The sequence below is a fragment of the Dipodomys merriami genome, unplaced genomic scaffold (genome assembly GCF_024711535.1).
Source record: "Dipodomys merriami isolate MVZ:Mamm:240054 unplaced genomic scaffold, mDipMer1.0.p SCAF_2, whole genome shotgun sequence".
Classification (NCBI taxonomy): domain Eukaryota; kingdom Metazoa; phylum Chordata; class Mammalia; order Rodentia; family Heteromyidae; genus Dipodomys; species Dipodomys merriami.
In genome coordinates, this window is record NW_027203381.1 from 120,845,512 (window position 1) to 120,866,026 (window position 20,515).

At 58.0% G+C, this 20,515-nt stretch overlaps 2 protein-coding genes across 5 annotated transcripts in view; one reads left to right on the forward strand and one right to left on the reverse strand.

The window, feature by feature from the left end:
* Positions 1-361: 361 nt before the first annotated feature.
* Agpat3 (1-acylglycerol-3-phosphate O-acyltransferase 3) overlaps positions 362-20,515 on the forward strand; it is a 67,141-nt gene continuing 46,987 nt past the window's right edge. The window contains exon 1 of one of the 4 annotated variants that reach the window (XM_070030793.1): positions 362-466. The gene's annotated coding sequence lies outside the window, so the exon portion shown is untranslated. Of the gene's footprint in view, positions 467-10,505; positions 10,606-20,515 lie in introns of those variants that run through there. The other 3 variants (XM_070030789.1, XM_070030792.1, XM_070030790.1) reach the window with 3 other exon arrangements.
* LOC138831900 (nascent polypeptide-associated complex subunit alpha, muscle-specific form-like) lies at positions 9,134-18,654 on the reverse strand. The gene is made up of 4 exons (XM_070028908.1): positions 18,246-18,654; positions 14,674-14,795; positions 13,077-13,255; positions 9,134-10,982 (listed from the first exon to the last, which is right to left on the reverse strand). Exons 1-4 carry the CDS (start codon positions 18,652-18,654, stop codon positions 9,134-9,136), a joined length of 2,559 nt encoding a protein of 852 aa, XP_069885009.1.

The window sequence follows — 20,515 nt, forward strand, 5'->3', positions numbered from 1 at the left end:
AAGGGTCTCACAGACTTTCCTGCTTGGGTTGGCTTTGAACCATGATCCTCAGATCTCAGCCTCCTGAGTAGCAAGGATGACAGGCGTGAGCCACCGACGCTCGGCTATTAGTTACTTTTGCGGGAGGGTCTCACTCTATGCTGCGTGCTTCCCCTGGTCTGCAGGGACCCGTTCGCTCCCCGCACCTGGCCTTGGTGCTTCCCCTCCCTCTGCTGGAATACCTGTCTGGGTTATGATGCCCTGGACCTGGGGTCACTGACACCCCTCCCCCACCACCCCGCCACCCCGCCGCACTCAGACAGGTCCAAAGGCCAGGACTCTCCAGTTAGACCTGGCAACTTGCGCCAGTGCCTGCTAAAGAGACGTGGTGAAGGACAGAGAAAGGACAACATGGAAGACTGCACCTCTCCAGGGGTCTCCAGAGGTGCGACACTGGCTGCGGCGACACAGGGGCAGGGGTGAGCAGGTAGGACTCAGCGTTAACACTGTGGCAGGTCTGCCTGGCCATCATCACAGGCTTTGTCCCTGGCAGAATTCTGGGATGTTATCACTTTACTGCTGGAACAGAACAGAAACAAGGTAGTCTCTCGAGTTTAGGCTATTTCCGTGAAGATGATATGAAGGCAGGCTATGCGAGGGGAAGCTTGTATTTCCGGATCCCAGGTGCCAGCCACGCGTGGCCCTCTCCTCTCTACACCTCCGTCTCATGCAGGCTGGGATCTGCTCCCCCAGCCCGTAAACTCTGTTCTGTCTGACCATGCGGTGGTCTCCGTTCAGGACGTACAAGTGGGAAAAGCTGCAGGTGTGGCCACCGCCTTTTTTTTTTCTTTTTTTTTTTTGAGCCTCAGTTCCACTTCCAGCTTTTTGCTAGTTAATTGGGGAGGGCAGTCTCCGAAGACTTTTCTACCAAGGCTGGTTTTGAACCTCACTCCTCAGAGCTCAGCCTCCTGAGTAACTAGGATTTTAGGCATGAGCCACGCATGGGCACAGGAACTTTAATCCTTCCTGAGCGAGGTGAGTGCAAACGTCAAATCACTCCAGCCACAACTCACCCTCCCACTGGGGCTCTGGGCGGGTAAGATGGGACAGCCGCAGAGCGTCCCGCTAACCCGCAGGGCCTCCCCTGTTCCAGACAGGCCTTTTATTCTTTCTGTCTCTACAAGTTCAGAGAGTTCCCAGATTTGCCATTTCAAAGGCAAAGGCAGATTTAGACAATCTCTTCTGTCTCTCTCAATTTTGTAACTGAACATTATAAAGGAAATATGGTGGGTGGGAAACCGAACTGCTTTGATAGTTTACTTCCGAGTTTTACCTTCCGAGTTGGAGCCCTTGGTTACTTGTTGAAGAATAGTATCTCCCTGTCTGCCCTCGGCTCTTCTCCCCGGCAGGAGGGAGTGCTGGGTGAGGAGCTGCGCGTATTCACACTGGGCCACAGGCAAATCTTCCTCGCCCAACTCACTTTCCTTCTGAGTCATGACCTCGCCTCAATAAAGGCTCTGAGAGGAAGGGCTGGCCTGGCTGGGCCGAGGCAGGCTCTCTGCAGCCACCTGCGAAGCCACTGACTGGAGCTCAATTATAGAGCAGCTGGAGGTTGTGGGCTCCCTGCTGGGTCGGCCTGGCTTGCTTGCCTCCAGCCCTTCAGGACACCGGGAGAGAGGCTTCCTAGGCCACCATGAGGCCACTTTTATGCCGCAGCCCCCAGAGAGCCTGGCTCTGGGGAGGGGGAGTGAAAGATGAAATGAAAGATTATTAGACTTGGCCAGAGAACCATGCAGACATCCAGGTACAGAGAACAAAGCAAGGTTTATTGCCGGGAAAGGGACCCGCAAGACTCCTTCTCACAAGGCAGAAGTGAGAAGCAGCGCTGGCTATTGTCTGGGGTGACCTGTATAACCTAGGAGGTCTAGGAGGGGCTGGGAGGGGCTAGGAGGTGGAGACCCCAGTGTGGACATGTGGGCCAGGGGCTTCATCATGGCAGACTAGGATTGATGGCTGCTGTCCAAATAGTAGATAAGGGTCCTGCAGCTGCCCAGACCTGAAGGTCACTCTAAGGGGCTCTTGTTGCTTTCTATGGGTGTAGCTGCCCCAGAGAAGGATCCCCAAAGACCACCATGGAGCTGATTCTGATGTAAGAACATGAGAGTCATGTTTTGCAAGCTTGGACCCTGGACTCACGACCGTCACTGACGCAGCGGATCTAGATGAGAGCCCTGACTTCCAGTTTAGCAGGGTTTTTATTATGGTGACAGCAAGGGTAGGGGGTTTCTAACTTAGTGGTTACATGATTGGTTGACATTTAGTGAGTGAATCTTGTAATGTCTGATTGGCTAGTGTGCACGGGCTAAGCAGTAAGCAGCAAACTGTGTTAACTATGCTTTCTTAAGAAACATCTGGAGCTTTAGGTACCTTCCTGTCATCCGCTGATGGCTATTGCTAGGGGAGTTATTGGGACATTTCGCAGTTTTTCCAGGAACCTGGAAAACGTTCAGTAAAAGTCTTTACAATGGGTACTTTCGATAAAGGCCTTCACAATGGAGTCTAAGTCCAGAGTGGCTAAGGCCTCTCATCCATGGCTGCCCCAGAGAAGTGCCATCCCAAGTGAAGTGGGTTGGAAGTTGATTATTACTGCCTTTACTGTGTTGCCTGGGAAGACAGCATGCCAAGCTGTGGAGAAGGGAAGGAGTGTGCTAAGCTGTGGGAAGGGACTCATTTCGCTAACAGGGAGACAGAGTCTGATCTGGCCCTTTGGCAGGGACAAAGGTCTGCTACCCTACTTCAAGTCTTCAAGGCTGGGTTTCAGATCCCTGTTCCTTCAAGGTCAGAAGCTAGGAAACTGGGATTGGAGGCATCTGCCCCAAGAGAGGGGGCTGCACATAGAGCCACCGTGTGTGGTCCCTGAGAAAGCAGGAAAAGAGATGGGAAGGAAAGCCAGGCGCCAGTGGCTCACACCTGTAACCCTAGCACTCAGGAGGCTGAGATCTGAGGATCACAGTTCAAAGCCAGCCAGGGTAGAAAAAACCATGAGATGGGTATCTCCAATTAACCAGCAAGAATCTGGCTCAAGTGGTAGAGTGCTAGCTTTCAGTGAAAAAGAGACAGTGCCCAGGCCCTGAGTTCAAGCCTCAGTTCCAGGTGAAAAATGAAAAATAGAGACTAGGACACAGTTCTATACAGAGGGATGGGAGGGCCACCGGGGGAGGTGAAGCGGCAGTCTGGAGGCCAGCAGCTGTCCGAGGCTCCCCTGTCGGAGTCCATGCCTGGCTGAAGTCCCATCTTGCGCTGTGTGTTGGCTACACAGCGCACAACACATAAACAAGGCAAAGCAGGGCGGCGTTAGGAAAATGGAGGAGGAAGGGAAAAGCCGGACTCCATCTTCCACGGGCTGGGACTGCTTACTGAGGCGCAGCCAGGGGCCTAACCTGCCCCGAGACTGGAGCTTGCCGAGGAGGTGGATGTGGGGTCTGGCTTAGATGGGTCTTAACAAGGAAATAAAGGAGTAAAAATCAGGCGGTAGTTCCTCAGGTTCTGGGCCAGGTGCTTAGAGTCAGGTCGGGAATGGAATGTCCCGCGGGGAGGGGGGGGTGCTGTGGCCCTGGCCAGGCCCGGTTGGGATGAGCCACCTGCGACCAGGCCTGCGGGGAGGCGTGTTCACGCACCTGGGGAAATGAGGCCGTGTCAATCTGGCAGCACGCGTCTGAGTTTGGGCCTGTGGAGCTCTAGCAATGCAGGCCGGCAGCGAGAGAGCTTCGGGGACCATGGCGGTGGGCTGGGAAGTTCGAGGGGAGCCCCCTTAGGAGAGGGGGGAGGGGCAGGGCTCCTCACAGGGGAGATCCTCCCAGAGGCCTGTGCCACGTGGGCAGTGGCCACTGCTGTCCACTGCCCTACTTTGGCCCAACAAGAAGCAAAGAGCCAGGCTGGCGGTGGGAGCTCCGTCCTCAGCAGAGCTGCAGAAGGGCCCCGCACCCCCCTCCCGCTCCCCAGCTCCTTGGCAGAGGCAGAGAGGGCTCTTGTGACAAAAGCACAGAGCCACGCCAGCCTTCCGCTTCCTGAGCGGGGCTGGGTGGGGGCAGGGCTCTGCCTGAGCCACCCCCGTGGAAAACGGGAGCTTAGGGACTCTGCCAGGGCAGAGGACAGCCCCAAGAGGGTTTGTGGGACCATGGAGCTGTGAACGGAGGCAGGAAAGCTCCCAAGTTCTCTGTAGTGACAGCGGCCTGTCCTGAGCCGCCTGGGGGAGGCTGGCCCTTCACCCAGCCTCAGCCGCATCCCCGCAGCTCCTCCAGAAATGACCCGGCTTCCGGCATTCAGAGGTGTGGGATTTCTAGAGGAAGGAAGGACGGACCTCAGGGCCTAGGCACTGTCCCTGAGCATCTTTGTGCTCAAGGCTAGCGCTTTTCCACTTGAGTCATAGCACCACTGGTTTTTTTTGGGTGGCTCACGCCTGCAAGCCTAGCTATTCAGGAGGCTGAGATCTGAGGATCACAGTTTGAGCCGGCCTGGGCAGAAAAGTCCAGGTGAGACTCTTTATCTCCAATTAACCACTGAAAAGCTGGAAGTGGCACTGTGGCTCAAGTGGTAGAGCACTAGCTTTGAGCACAAAGAGGCTCAGGGACAGCTCCTTGGCTGTGAGTTCAAGCCCCATGACCAGCTAAAAAATAAATGAGTCTCACAGGACTTTGCTGCCCGGGCTGGCTTTGAACCATGATCCTTAGATCCAGTCTCCTGAGTAGCTAGGACGACAGGTGTGAGTCACCGGCGCCCGGTGAGGTGTGGGATCTTTGAGCACTTTATGCCCAATCAAGCCATGATGTCCATGCTTAAATCTTTTTCCTAAAAAGAATAAGGAGTTGGTTGTGTGGCTCAGGTGGTAGGGTACCAGCCAATGAACAGTGTCAGATACAATGTTTGAGTCCCAGTCTCCGGGGAAAAGAAAGGAATAAATAGGAAGTTACATTCCTCCCTCTTCAACTTCCTGAGCAGCTGGGGCTCAGGCATGCACCACTGTGCTCAGCTTTGTGTACATCAGAGAATGGATTGAAAAGATACTTGTGCAAAAACAGTAATGCGAGCTGGGAAGGTGGCTCAGTGGGCCCAACAGGCCACTGGACACATGGTGGCTGCCAACGGTCTTGCCCCAGGAACGCAGCGTTTCCATACCGCCCGGCATCTCACGCGCGCTGGTGCGGCACCGGTGGCTCACACCTGCGACACGAACCAGCCAGGAGGCTGAGGGGCAAAACCAGGCAGCAAAGCCCGGGAGAGCGTCTCCAGCGAACCACCTGAACCATGTCTTTGGTGTTTACTTCCCTCCTATCAGGTGTGAACTGAAAAGATGTAGCGCGCTTCCACCGGCAGTTGGTATATTTCCAGAAAAGTTACCTTTAGTCTTGCGTATTTTTGCACGTGAGTCGAGTCAGCTTAAAATGTTCAGGAACAATGGGGCTGGGAAGGCGGCTCAGTGGTAGCGTGCTTGACTTGCATGCATGAGGCCCTGGGTTCAATTCCTCAGCACCACATAAGCAGAAAAAGCCAGAAGTGGGGCTGACACTCAAGTGGTAGAGTGCTAGCCTTGAGCTGAAGAGCTGAGGGACAGTGCCCAGGCCCAGAGTTCAGGCCCCACGACCGACCAAAAAAAAAAAAAAAAAAAAAAGGGCTGGGAAGTTGGCTCAGTGGTAGAGCGCTTGCCTTGCATGCCTGAGGCCCTGGGTTCAATTCTTCAGCACCACATAAGAAAAAAGCTGGAAGTGGCGCTGTGGCTCAAGTGGTAGAGCACTAGCCTTGAGCTGAAGAGCTGAGGGACAGCGCTCAGGCCCAGAGTTCAGGCCCCACAACCGGACCCCCCCCCAAAAAAATGTTCAGGAACAAACGCCCAGATTCCCGCAGGGCCTGGATTCCTGCAGGGCCCAGATTCCCCCAGGACCCAGGACTCTGGTTTCTTCCAAGAATGGGGGCGTCATTTTTTTTTCCAGAAAAAACAACTAAGAAACACCCACACAAGTAAAGCTCTTGTCCGGGTGGCTCCTGGGCCTGGGCCGGGGCTCTGTGCGTGCGCGTGGGGGTGGGCAGAGGTCTGCAGGTGGACTTTGGGGTCACCTCCCAGGCTGTGTACTTATGAGACAGCATATTAGAAAATTCCTCCCGAGAGCAGGGTCTGTCCCCATTCCGGGACCCCGTGCCATGGCCCCCGGTTCCCCACAAACCCCTCGCCGCACCCCACTTCTCAGCTTTTGCGTCCCATTTTTTTTGTCAGTCATGGGACCTGAACTCTGGGTCTGGGTGCCATCCCTGAGCTCTTCAGCTCAAGGTTAGCGCTCTACCACTTGAGACACAGTGCCACTTCCGGCTTTTTCTGCTTATGTGGTGCTGAGGAATCGAACCCAGGGCCTCATGCATGCAAGGCAAGCATTCTTACCACTGAGCCACCTTCCCAGCCCATTGCGCCCCATTTTTTAACCTAGGAGGCCAGGGCTCCTCGCTTCTCTCCTCGCAAGAACACAGAAGCCTTACTGGGTCATGAGCCGGATGGCGCCGCGGCCAGGGGGATTCGCGCCAGGCCGACCGGCTCAGCTGCTGGCCCGGCGCCTCGGTTTCCTCTGTGTGTCGCCCGTTTCCATTTCCCCCTTTGCTACCTTTGCTAAGTGAAAGAACCCAGGCCCCAGCAGCTCCAGGTGAAGGCGAATGCTGGCGTTCCGGCGGGTGAGCACGGCACCGGCTAGCGGCTAGCGGCTGCCCGGCGGGGGCCGGGGCCCTGGCTGCTGTCCAAGTTCCTTGCAGTGTTTATTCAAACGCTTATGCGGTCAGCTGCAGTTTCTGGACATGAATGAGCGCAGATTCCAAACAGATTGAAATGAGATCAGACTATCGATAAAGTTATGAGCCACGACCAGGCGGCCATCGCATGTGTAGATAACAAGGGGACTATAAAATGTGTACTTAGGATAAATCTAATCATTCCTCTCTTGTGTATAATGTTTCCTTGCTCATGCCCACCTACAGTTTCACATGTATCCTTCCAGAAGTTTCCTAGGTACAGAGCTGATTTTTTTTTCCATACAGAAAGTAGACCATTATATACCATACCAATTGGCCTGTATTTTTAATTTAGCAGCTCTCAGAGACTTGTATCAATGTGCACAGAATTACCACATTAAAAGATCTTACATTAGGGGCTGGGAAGGTGGCTCAGTGGTAGAGCGCTTTCCTTGGATGCATGAGGCCCTGGGTTTGATTCCTCAACACCACATAAACAAAAAGAAAAAAGCCAGAAGTGGTGCTGTGACTCAAGTGGTAGAGTGCTAGCCTTGAAGCTGAAGAGCTGAGGGACAGAGTTCAGGTCCCACGACCGGACCAAAAAAAAAAAAAAAAAAGATCTTACATTAGAAATAGCATAAAGGCTGGGTGTTGGTGGCTTACACCTGTGATCCTAGTTACTCAGACGGCAGATACCTGAGGATCCCAATTCAAAGCCAGCCTAGGCAGGGAAATCTGCAAGACTCATTTCTGGTTAATAAAAAGCTGGAAATGGCTCAGTGGTAGATGCTTGCCTTGCATGCATGAGGCACTGGGTTCGATTCCTTAGCACCACATAAGCAGGAAAAGCCGGAAGTTGCTCTGTGGCTCAAGTGGTAGAGTGCTAGCCTTGAGCTGAAGAGCTGAGGGACAGCGCCCAGGCCCAGAGTTCAGGCCCTATGACCGACAAAAAAAAAAAAAAGCTGGAAGTTAAAGTGATAGAGCCCCACCTTGGGAAAGCTGAGAGACAGGGTTCAGGCCCTGAGTTCCAGTCTCCGTGTAACACTCACACAGAAATATGGACTGGAACATTCTGGAGTTTAACCAGTTGTCCTTGGGTGTGTTCAGGGTGTGTAATGGTGGATGACACTCTAAGTCAGCCCTTTGTAAATGCCTGTCTGCAGGTGCCTGTGGGAATTACCTTTGAGCTGGATTTCTAAAAGTGCTAACGCAGAGCTGAAGGTTTAGAAGTATTGAATTTCCATGGACGCTGCAAATCAGCAGTGCAGTTCTGAGGAGGACAGGTGCATGTACTCTCATGTTATTTTACTCTACGGGTGTTTTTTTCCTGAGGTAACTTGAGGAGATTGGGCCTGCTCTGGACCCTGATCTGTGTTGTGCAGAGGGGAAGCTTCAGGGCCAGGCCTTGCCCTGACCGACGCCATTTTATAAAGGAGCTGTGTGGCATGAGTTACTCCAGTTTAAGTATAAACGCCAAGGCAGAATGACTCTACATCTTTGTACAAACAAACCACCACTGTCCACCACCACCCCAGGAGGCACATGCTGATAACTTACACCAAGAAATGATGGCACCTTGAATCTATCAAATAATACCTGAAACATGAGACAATGGGGCTTATCAATCACACCAGACATAACCGAATCACCCGGGACTACAAGGGAGCTCTCCAGTGCTGCCATGAAGCCGGGCTTTGGTGGCTCACACCTGTAATGCCAGCTACTCAGAGGGCTGAGAGCTGAGGATTATGGCTAGAGGCCAGCATAGGCAGGGAAGTCCATCAGGCTCTGATCTCCAATGAACCATCAAAACAGCTGAAGTGGAGCTGTGGCTCAAGTGGGAGAGCACAGAGCCCAGGCCTGGAGTTCAAGCCCCAGGACTGTCATGCACACACACACATAGGTACATAGGCATGCCGAGACAGGGCTGGCACTCTGACCCTTCTTCCAGCCATCTGTCAAGCATCTTCATGGAACACCACTGTCCCAGAGAGCTCTGTCCATCCGTCCGTGGGCTCCAGCTCCAGGCGGTGCAGTCCACTTTAAACTGCCTGCCACCGGAACCAAACGTGACAGTTCTGTTCTGAACAGCCCTGAACCTCCCATTGGTAAAACCCAGCTGCTTCTCTGCGGCTCTGTCCCAGCCTTCTGCACAACCTTTTTAACCCTTTCCTAGTCATCCGGTAACGCGTACACGTTTCCACGCCAAATGTGTGATCAGAGAGACCAAAAGTGGAAAGGAACCAAAGAGGCTGCTGGCCAACGGTGGCCGTGGCCAGGAGTCTCGGGAAAACACCCGAGGAGATGGACTCGGCCTGTGGATTTATGGTTATCTAATCACCCCTGATGTCGGGGAAGACACCCATGTGTCTCGCTCAAAAGAGGTTCAGGGGTTGGAGATGTGGCTCAGCTGGCGGAGCGCGGGCCTGCGAGTGGAAGCGTCAGGTACGGGGTTCGAGTCCCGATCCTGAACCATGGGGAAGGCAGGTCTAGCGGGCCGCACCAGCACCGGCTGCTGTGCGGGTTTCTCCCCGGGGGGCCGGGCTGGGGCAGGGGATCGCCAGGCCCGCGGTCCCTTCCGGGCCCGGCCAGGTGTGCGGCGGGGTCCGGGGGTGCGGCGGGGTCCGGCGAGTCCGGGGGTGCGGCGGGCCCGGGGGTGCAGGGGGGGTCCGGGGGTGCGGCGGGGTGCGGGGGGGTCCGGCGGGGTGCAGGGGTGCAGCGGGGTGCGGGGTGCGGCGGATCCGGGGGTGCGGCGGGGTGCGGGGGTGTGGCGGGGTGCGGGGGTGCGGCGGGGTGCGGCGGGGTCCGGGGGTGTGGCGGGGTCCGGGGTGCGGGGTGCGGGGGGGTGCGGGGGTGCGGGGGTGCGGCGGGGTGCGGGGGTCCGGCGGGGTGCGGGGGTGCGGCGGGGTGCGGGGGTGCGGCGGGGTCCGGGGTGCGGCGGGGTGCGGGGGTGCGGCGGGGTCCGGGGGTGCGGCGGGGTGCGGGGGTGCGGCGGGGTCCGGGGGTGCGGCGGGGTGCGGGGGTGCGGCGGGGTGCGGGGGTGCGGCGGGGTGCGGGGGTGTGGCGGGGTGCGGGGGTGCGGCGGGGGTGCGGCGGGGTCCGGGGGTGTGGCGGGGTCCGGGGTGCGGCGGGGTCCGGGGTGCGGGGGGGTGCGGGGGTGCGGGGGTGCGGCGGGGTGCGGGGGTGCGGCGGGGTGCGGGGGGGTGCGGGGGTGCGGCGGGGTCCGGGGTGCGGCGGGGTGCGGGGGTGCGGCGGGGTCCGGGGGTGCGGCGGGGTGCGGGGGTGCGGCGGGGTGCGGGGGGGTGCGGCGGGGTCTGGGGGTGCGGGGGGGTGCGGCGGGGTGCGGGGGTGCGGGGCGCGCGCAGGGCCGCGCGGCCGCCCGTCCTCCCCGCGGTGCCCGCCGCCTCCCCGGCCTGGGCACGCCGTCGCCGGCCGCCCCGCGGGCCAGGGCAGGGGTGACCTCGGCCCGAGGACCCGGATGGGACCCCGACCCTGAGGCCCGGGAGGGGGGCGCGTCCGCGGCGGCGGGGCCCCGGGGAGATGGGGCGGCCCCGGCCCCGCCGCGCCCCGCATCCCGGCCCCGACCGTTGGCGCGGCCCCGCCGCCCGGCCCGGCCGGCCCCGCCCGCGTGTCCCCGCGTCCCCGCGTCCCCGCCGCCCCGCGCGCCGGCGGAACTGTGGGATCGCCGCGCACAGGAAGTGGCGGCGGCGGCGCGGCCGAGGGCGGCGGGCGGCGGGCGGGCGGGGCCGGGATGGGGGCCGCGGGCGGCGGGCGCCGCACTCGCTGAGCCCCGACGCAGGGCCGGGCCGGGCCCAGCGGACCGCGCGGCCGGGCGGACGACGCGGGCGGCGGCGGCAGGTGAGCGGGGCCGCGCCGCCTCCGGGGCCCCGCGGGGCCCGCGCCGCGCCGGGCCGGGCCGGGCCGGGGCCTCCGGGCCGAGGCGCCCCGCGGGGGTCCCGGGCCGCCCGCGCCGCCGACCGGGCCGCGGGCGCAGCTTCTGCCCGGAGACCCGAGGGCGGCGGCGGCGGGGCCGGGCCGGCCGGGCGCGGGGTGACTTTGAGACCGGAGGCCGCCGCGGATCCCCGCGTCTCGGCGGCTGACGCCCGCCCCGCGGGGCGCTGTCCACCGGAGCGGGCGCGGGGCGCGGGGCGCGGGGCGCAGGGGGGGCGCGGGGGGGGGGGGCGCGGGGAGGGGGGAGCGGCGGGCGGCGGGGACACTGACGGTTTCCTAAACTCCTGAGAAGTTTGGTGGAGCAGGGAGCAGGGGGAAGGGGCTGTGGGAGGGCTGTCCAGACCCGGGCCTCCCCTCCCTCCTCCCCTCCCTCCTCCTCCTCTTCCTCCTCCCCCCTCCTCCCCATCCTCCCCTTCCTCCCATCCCTCTTCCCCCTCCTCCTGACCTCCTCCTCCTCCTCTTCCTCCCCCTCCTCCTCCCCTCCCTTCCTCCTCCCTCCTCCCTCCCCCTCCTCCCTCTCCCTCTCCCTCTCCTTGTAGAATATTACCACTTGTCTAAGAGAATTCTTGAGCAAGGGGGTTCTCTTTCCTAGGGAACATGACGATCTTGGGACCAGGGGAAATGTGGCCCACCAGCCGCGGGACGGCCTGGAATGGGAAGGAAAAGCCGCCTCCGGGGCTGGGCCCCGGTTCTGGGCCGGGGCGGCCCGGTCGGGCACGGACTGGGAGGGAGGAGGCATCCTAGGGGACCCCGCTTTCTAGTCTGATCACTTAGCTTTGTAACTCCAGCCCCCCCCCCCCCCCCCAGCCTGGGCATCAGCCTTCAACAGCACCGTGGACTCTAGAAGGTCTTAGTGATTACATTGTTTCAGAGAGCAGTTATATACAGCAAGGTATCTTCCGGTCTTGTATACTGTTGTTTAGTTTTGATTTGTCAGTGGCAGGGCTTGAATTCAGGGCCTGGGTGCTGTCCCTGAGCCTGTTTGCACCCAGCGAGTGCTCTACCATGTGAGTCACAGCGCCACTTCCACACTTTGAATGGTTAATTGAAGATAAAAGTCTCCTTTCCTGTCTAGGCTGGCTTTGAACCCTGATCCTCAGATCTCAGCCTCCTGACTGAGTAGCTAGGATGACAGGTGTGAGCCACCGGCGCCCGGCAGGCCTTGTCTGTTTCTGAGCAAGCTCCACAGGCCTGCTGTCGGCCTGCCGGTGCTAGGCCCTCCTGGGCTTCTCTGCTCGTTGTATTCTGGCACTGGCCAGAATAACAGTGCTGGAATTGGACTCCGGGCAAATGTAGTCTGGGGAAGAAAGCTGAAGAGGGGTGCTGGGTTGGGGAGGCCCCCGCGGCCTGGGCCTGCTGCCCCAGCCCAGCCGACACCCTGTGTCAGCCTGTGCCACGCGCTGGGAAACAAGGAGAAAGTAACTGGTCAATTTTGGAAGTTAGGAAAGAGGAGCCACCAAATGCGAGAGCCGCAGGCCGTTTGCTCCAGGCCCGGCTGCTTCTGTGTCCAGCGCCGCGGTGACCTCGCGGCCGGCCAGAGCGAGGCTGTGCTGTGTACGCGCGTCACCTCGGAGTGCGGAGCTTGGGCCCTGGGAAAACAGGGCCGGAGGAAACAGGGCTTGTGGCTTGTGCGAGATTAGGTTGCAAATCGGCCATAGGGTTGCCCGGCTCCTCAGGCTTGTCTGTGGCCTCAGAGTCTGTAAATGTGGTGTCGGTAGGGCACACTGAATCCCTTTAATGCTCCAGAGGAGCGAGAACCAAGCCACGCGGGAGAGGCCGCCCTTCACTGTGTGCTGGGGAGGAGAGGGGAGGAGGGGGCCTCATGGGGTGACAGGACGACGCTGGATGCTGGGCGCAGCCCCGCGGGCCCTGGAAAGCGGCTGCCTGGCTGCCCTGGCTCCACGCACCGGGAGACTCGTGCCGGGCCACCGCTCCAGCCCCGCCGGCCCTCCTCCTCACCCGTGGTCTTGCTTGGACTCTGCAGTGCTGACTTGGGGCCACAGCGAGGGCCCCTGTCCCCCCCTGCTCCCCTCTCCCACCCCGTGCCCCTGGTCCTCCCCTCTTTGGCCAAGTGGCTGGTGCAGAGTGAGCACACTGGCATGACCAGCCACGGCTGGCCGTCCCCTCCCTGCAGACTTGTGCGTGTGCAATGTCAGTGGCGTGGCCTGCCTCTCCTTGGGGGTTCTGTTCTGTCCAGACGTCTCGTGGGGTTTTACTTTTGGTTACTTGAAGAATGTGAGGGTCTTGAAGGATTTCCAGGATGTAAAACAGAGCTGCTCTGGTGCCATTTCCAAAGTTCCTTTCGTGGTACCTTTGAGGCGGATTCTGAGGCGTTCATTTCAGAACGCTGCCTTCTAAGCAGACGTGTCCGTGCGCACCTTTGGACGGCGTTTGCTTGGTTAGCGTTTGCTGGGCTATGAGGGTCTTTGTCAAGTCCAGTGTGGGCCACACATTCCGAACCTGGCTCTGGGGAGGGGGGCGGTGGTCCTTCAGAGCCGGCCTCGGTGACGGGCCGTGAGGAGACACGGGCACTGTCCCTGCCTGCCACGTCTTCTGCCTGTGGACGAAGAGCTGTGGACAGGATACACTTCAGGAGCCACACTTGTCCTTCCGGCTGCCACAGGCAGAGGGCGCCCCGGAGGCTGGAGTTCCGTGTCACTTAGGATGGACCACCACGCACAGGGAGCACAGTGACAAGCATCGTCTGTGGAGATTGTCTCCGGTCCCTTTTGAAAGTGTGGGGATTCATAATAAATGGAGGAGCAGCGAGTTACAACCCGAGCAGCGGTCAAAAGTTGCTCACTGCTGCTCTGGCTCCAACGCTCTGTGGCCGCTTCCCTGCACGCCCAGCCCGGCAGGGCGCCACGCGAGCTCCTTCCACCCAGCCAGGGAGCGCTGTGCTCCTCTTGCTTGCTGACCCCAGAGTTTTATGAGTTTCTGCTGATATTGCTTCTGCCCTGAAGCGCTGAGACAGCGTGCAGTGACTGTACTTCGCGTTTGCTATGGGTGCTGGGCCTTGAACCCTTTGCTCAAGGATCGTGCTCTACCACTTGAGCCACACCCCCGCTCCTAGCTAGGATTGTAGGCCTGAGCCGCTGGCACTGGCTCAGCGGTTGGACCTCTGGGATGTGTCCAACGCGCCCGCTATTTTGCTGAATCCTCAAGACAACCACTTGGGCGTGGTGCTGCCCCCTGGTGGGTGGAGACTCGGGCTGAGTTGCTTTGCTCCAGAATGTAGCTTTGGGTCTGATTGAACCCAAAGCAGTTATCTTTCCTTCCTTCCTCCCTTCCTTTCTTCCTCCCTCCCTCCCTCCCTCCCTCCCTCCCTCCCTCCCTCCCTCTCTCTCTCCCTCCCTTCCTCCCTCCCTCTCTCTCTCCCTCCCTCCCTCCCTCCCTCCCTCCCTCCCTCCCTCCCTCCTTCCCTCTCTCCCTCCCTCCTTTCCTCGTTTCCTTCCTTCCTTTTTTTTTTTTTTTTGTGGGTCATGGGACTTAAACTCTGGGCCTGGACGCTGTCCCTCAGCTCTTCAGCTCAAGGCTAGCGCTCTACCACTTGAGCCACAGCACCACTTCCAGCATTTTCTGCTTATGTGGTACTGAGGAATCGAACCCAGGGCCTCATGCATGCAAGGCAAGCACGCTACCACTGAGCCACCTTCCCAGCCCCCAAAGCTATTATTTTTTCTAGATAACCAGTTTGATGTTCAGAAAACAAATATATTCATTTAAAGACTTTTTACTTGTGGAAGGCCACCCAGCCAGCAGAAGGGCTCAGAAACCCCCCGCTGGAACAGAGTTTGGCCTAGATATGGCAGCGGTGGGACGGAGTGCGTCATGCGCAGCGTTTCCTGCCCTGGGACACAGGTGGCTCAAGCCGGTGGCTCAGCACAGAGCTCCCATAGGTAGATTTCTGGTTTATGCTGCCGTTCTGTCTAATTGGAGGGACAAATATTGTGATTATTAGGGAGATGCACATACTTGGTCCATGCGGAGAGAAATGGAGCCTTCGGTGTACATTGCAGATGCACTGTGACTTTTGCCAACATGAGGGGGGCCAGCTTGAAGATGGCGTGGGTCTGGGTCATGCAGGAAGCAGATGCCTGAGGGTTCAAGTACAAGAGAAGCAGAAGGAGGCAGGTCCAGGAGGAAAGGGCTGAAACCTGGCTTGGAAGGAAGCTCAGTCAGGCCTGGCAGAGCCCTCAGCTCTGGTGGGGCGGCAGGGTGAGCCGCTGGTGCCCCACTGGCAGCGGCGTTTCTAACATTTGCAACATGGTGAAAGTCAATAAACTGTGTCAAGTGCCGGTGGCTGATGCCTGTAATCCTAGCTCCTCAGAAGCTGAGATCTAAGGAGTCATGTTGGAAGTCAGCGCAGGGAAGACCCTTATCTCCAGCTAGCTCGCAAAAAGTCAGAAATAGAGACGTGGTTCAAGTGACCGAGAGCCAGCCTTGAGGAAAAAAGCCAAGCACAAGGGCTGGGAAGGTGGCTCAGTAGTAAAGCGCTTGCCTCGCATGCCTGAGGCCCTGGGTTCGATTCCTCAGCACCACATAAGCAGAAAAAGCTGGAACTGGCGCTGTGGCTCAAGTGGTAGAGCGTTAGCCTTGAGCTGAAGTGCTGAGGGACAGCGCCCAGGCCCAGAGTTCAGGACCCACGACTGGCCAAAAAAAAAGTCTTGGGCTTGTGCTTAGCTTTTTTTTGTTGTTGTTGTTGGTCGTGGGGCCTGAACTCTGGGCCTGGGCGCTGTCCCTCAGCTCTTCAGCTCAAGGTTAGCACTCTACCACTTGAACCACAGCGCCACTTCTGGCTTTTTTTCTTTTTGCTTATGTGGTGATGAGAAATCGAACGCAGGGCCTCAGGCATGCAAGGCAAGCGCTCTACCACTGAGCCACCTTCCCAGCCCCAGGCCCAAGACTTTTGAAAGCAGAAGAAGAGAGGTAGAAGGTACAAAGCAGTGGACTAGCCTGGAGCTGGATGAGACCTGCACAGCACCTGCAGTACGACTCCCGAACAAGTGCTCCAGAGCCTGAGAGCCAGGGTGGTTCTGTGAGAGAAGGAGGGGAGGGTCTGTGCGTAGGATGCCCATTCAGAGACGCGGGGCGCCCTGGCACGGGCGCTTTACCCGGCACCAGGCAGAGGCACAGCTCAGGGACGGGGCACAGCCGCAAAGGCTGTGGGAGCCACGGGGCTGCTTCCAGACCTAAGCAACCGGTCGCAGCTCACCTGGAGACCGCGGCGAAGGCGTCTTGTGTTTGTGGACTATCAGAAGTTACTAGCTGGACACAGGTGGCTCAAGCCTATAAGCATAGCTACTCTCTGGGTTTCTGTGTGTATATGAAGCTTCGTTGGATGTTGGGCCTTACAGAGATGTGGACCATCTTAAAGTTTAGGACAGTTGCATGGTTCAGCAGTAGCTAGCTCTTTAATTCTCCCCAAAGTAAGTGTGTGTGTGTGTGTGTGTGTGTGTGTGTGTGTGTGTGTAATACGATTTAAACTCAGGGCCTCAAACTCTTGCTTGGCTTTTTCTTTTTCTTTTCTTTCGTTCTTCCTTTTTTTTTTTTTTTTGTCGGTTGTGGGGCCTGAACTCTGGGCCTGGGCGCTGTCCCTCAGCTCTTCAGCTCAAGGCTAGCGCTCTACCACTTGAGCCACAGCGCCACTTCCAGCTTTTTCTGCTTATGTGGTGCTGAGGAATCGAACCCAGGACCTCATGCATGCAAGGCAAGCACTCTACCACTGAGCCACCTTCCCAGCCCACTTTGGAGCACCAAAATCTGTGCTTCCGACAGGGTCAGCTGTATCAGTGTTTTTCCATTGAGTGTTTTAATATCCCGCAAACGATCTTAATCTGTGTGCTCTTTCTTCCTAGGTGCTCTTACTATTTTTGTTGCTTTCGCAAATGTTATTTTTCTAAATTTGCCTTTTTTTGTCAGTTGTGGGGTTTGAACTCAGGGCCTGGGAGCTGTCCCTGAGTTATGTTGCTCAAAGCTAGCGCTTTACTACTGTGAACCACAGCTCCACTTCTGGCTTTCTGGTGGTTAAGAGTCTCCGGACTTTCCTGCCTGAGCTGACTTCAAACTGCACTCCTCAGCTCTCAGCCTCCTGAGTAGCTAGGATTACAGGTGTGAGGCACCAGTGCCTGGCTTAAGTTTTCTTTGTAAGTGTTTTGCACAGTACTGGTGTTAGGAGTACAGTTGGCTCTTCTGATCTTTCCCCGTCATTTGTAGGTTTGGGATCCTCTGTGTCGTTGTCCACACATCCGGCATGGTGGTGGCTCTCTTTTTCATGCTGTGGCTTGTTTCCCTCCCCCTTCACTGGGCAGGCTGGTGCAGTGTGGGGTGGCGCCGGCCAGGACGCCCTGCCCAGCTCCTGTTTTGAGCAGATGTCCTTGCAGTCACTGTGATTAGTTCTCAGTCTTCCATTGCTCCTTCTCAGAACAAAGGAGGTTTTAGTGGAAAATGGAAGTAAAACAAAATTAAGGAGATGTGAATAAAACCTGAGCCGCAAAATAAGCCCTGGGCGCTGCTGGCCTTTCCTCTGAGCCGCCGCCGCGCACTCTGTCCCACAAAGCTGCCGGCGGCCGTGCCAGACGAGGTGCTGCTCTGCTGCGTGCTCCCCGGAGCCCTGGGGCCCTGGGGGCCCTCCGGGCAGCTTTCCCATAACTGCAAGAACAGGTGACGGCTTGCCACGTCCTCACCCACAGCACCGCGCTCTAGGGCTTCGGTTACCTACAGGCATCTTCAGGCCATAGATGTTAGATAGAAAAGTCTAGAAGGATACAACTCATAAGTTGGAAATTGCACACCATTCTGGTACTATGATGAAATTGTACACAGTCCTGCTCTCTCCCATCTGGGAGAGGAACCTGCCCGTTGTCCAGTGTGTCCAGTGTCGGCACTGTCCAGCTGTGAATAGGTGGCACACAGCTTGTCAGCCTGGCGTGGTGGTGTGCCCTGCTTGTCGGGCTAGCAGTTGTCTGCAGGTGTCTGTGTGGTGTCGGTTGTCCACGTGGTGTCCTGTGGTGAGGCTGTCGATTGTCCACGTGGCACTCTGTTGTCAGGCTGTTGGTTGTCCCTGTGGTACCTTGCTTGTCAGCCTGGTGATTGCCTATGTGGCACCCGGCCTGTCAGGCTGCTGATGAGGGCGAGTAGCAGGTGAGTGGAGGCCACATGTGGTCAGCTGGGTGTCTGGGCTCTCGGCGCTGTGTCTGGATGGATCATGGCAGCGTGGTCGGCATACTTCTTCCCTTCTCACTGGAGTCTCAGCTTCCTGTGTGTTCTTCCCAGGCTGCTGAGAGTCAGAGGTCCTGTGTGCCACAGTGGCCACGTGGGCTGCCTGGGGTCAGCCTGTTCGGGGGCGCCCCTGGCCAGGGCCTCACACTGAGCAGGATCGCAGTGACAACCCCGCTCTGACCTTCCAGGGCTAGCTCTGAAACTGGACATGGGGCCGTGCTGCCTGCTGGTGCCCTGAGCCCTCCTCTGCCCCCGTGGCCCTTCCTGCCCTCCCCACGGTGGCTGAGTGGGAGGCGCTTCCCAGCCCTGCGCCTCCTCCCTCACACCTGAGCTGGGGCCACCCCACGTCAGCCCTAAGGCTACGGAGACAGCATGGTAGCGCTGGCTCCCGGCAGTCTGCACCTCGTGCCCATGTCTCAGCAGTAGAGTGCCCCGGGCCCCTGTGTGGATCCTGGAGGCCGAGAGCCGCGTGTGTGGCGGGGAGGAGCGGCAGGGCAGCGGGGCTCGGCCTGCTCCCGGGGCGCCCGGAGGACCCCGGAAGGCGAAGCGGGTGAGGGCAGCGAGGGCCTGTGCCGGCTGTTCTGCGCCGGGAGGGCGCGGGAGGCTTTGAGGCTGAAGCCGAGTCCGGGCGAGGGTCGGCTCTGTGGCGGCCTGCAGCTGCAGCAGCAGGTCCTGCACTCCAGATGAGACGGGAGTGAGGTTTGGCTGAGAATGGCTCCGGAATGGGGTTTCCATGGTTCTGGGGAGGGTCCCTTGGCTGGCACAGCCAGGCCTCCCTGGGCCTGCGTGGCTTGGCTCACGGCTCGGGAGCCTCTCGAGACACCGCTGCCCTCCCTGGGGCCTGGGTGGCCGGCGGGCAGGGCAGGAGCTGCGCTGTGCTCCCCGTCCCGGGGCGAGGAGCTCCTTGTGTGGTCCCGCTCTGTGCAGGGCCTGGGCTCCCTCCGAGCCCCCAACCCCTGTGGGGTTGCCCTGGGACCAGGTGACGCCAAGCCAAGGGGGTCTCCGCTTCCTTCTCACCGCCAGCTCTGGAGCAGATCTGGGCCAGGTCCGAGCCCCCCTCAGCAGTCCAGTGGGGAAGCCAGCCCTGCAGCCATTCTGTGTGACTTGGGGAAATTTGCGTGGAGGCTGGCTACTGCAGGACAGACATCATGAGTGTCCAGGTGAAGGGCCAGTCCTGGGGCTTGAACTCGGCTGTCCCTGGGCTGCTTTTGCTCAAGGCCACAGTTTCCTTTCCAGCCTTTTCTGTGATTCATTGGAGCTAAGAACTTCATGGACTTTTGTGTCCTGCTGGCTTTGAACCAGGATCCTTGCATCTCAGCCTCCTGAGTCTCTAGTATTACTGGTGTGAGCCGCCGGCGCCTGGCAGCTCTGATCTTCTGGTGGAGTTGAGGGACGCGGGCAGCTCCCCTGGGATCTTCTAAGTGTTTTTCAGTGTCTCTGACAGTTAGGTCTAGCTCCTCTGTCACATCCATTTTCATCTTCTGTTGCTTAGGCTTTCAATTAAGCTTTTTATTAGGGTAATTGAGCTCTTCACAGCTTCCATCTCTTCATTGAATTCAACTCTCAAATCCCACATTGTCTTCTTTCATTCATGTGTGTTTTCTTGTCTGTCTGCCTTCTCTTGGTATTCATCTAGTCTCTTTTACTTCCTTGAGCATTTCTCTGAATACTGCTTTGATCTTTCTTCCTTTTTGTTTTCATCAGAGTTCTTGATTGTGCCATCACTGGTTTGTTTGTTTGTTTGTTTGTTTTGTTGGTCATGGGGCTTGAACTCTGGGCTTGGGTGCTGTCCCTCAGCTCTTCAGCTCAAGGCCAGCGCTCTACCGTTTGAGCCACAGCGCCACTTCCGGTTTTCTAGTGGTTTATTGGAGATAAGAGTCTCACGGACTTTCCTTGCCCAGGCTGGCTTTGAACCATGATCCTCAGATCTCAGCCTCTTGAGTAGCTAGGATGACAGGCGTGAGCCGCCGGTGCCCGGCAGTCTGTCACACTATTTTCACACTGATACTCAAGTAGTTGTGATACATTCTCCAATCTGAGGAATTTTAACTACTCATCGTTTTCTGGACAGGCTTGCTACGCAGGGGTGGTCCGGTCACGGCGCAGGGAGCAGCGGTGCCGTTAAGACGTGCCCGGCTGGTCCACCGGGCTGTGCTGTCCAGGCCCGGCCCGTCTGCACCGCCGCTCTGCCAGGCTTTGCTTTGTCCATGTGGTGAAGGAGGTTGGTGAAGCAAGCTCTCACGCTTCTGTGGGCTGATCTGCACGTTTCTTCTAGTGCTTTCTGCTTTGTCCATGTGGTGAAGGAGGTTGGTGAAGCAAGCTCTCACGCTTCTGTGGGCTGATCTGCACGTTTCTTCTAGTGCTTTCTGCTTTTAAGTCTGCATTGTCTAAAATTCGTTCAGCGCTGCCCCTGCCCCTCAGCTCTGTGCATCGTTATGTTATAGGGGTGTCCTAATTAATTAACTAACCAATACACTTATCCATTGAACAAATTAATAAATTTAATCAATAGGTTAGTAAGTTAATTGTTTTAATTAATAGATTATTTTACACATTGATAAACTATTAGTTTTCATTAGTTACATGGGAGGTAAGA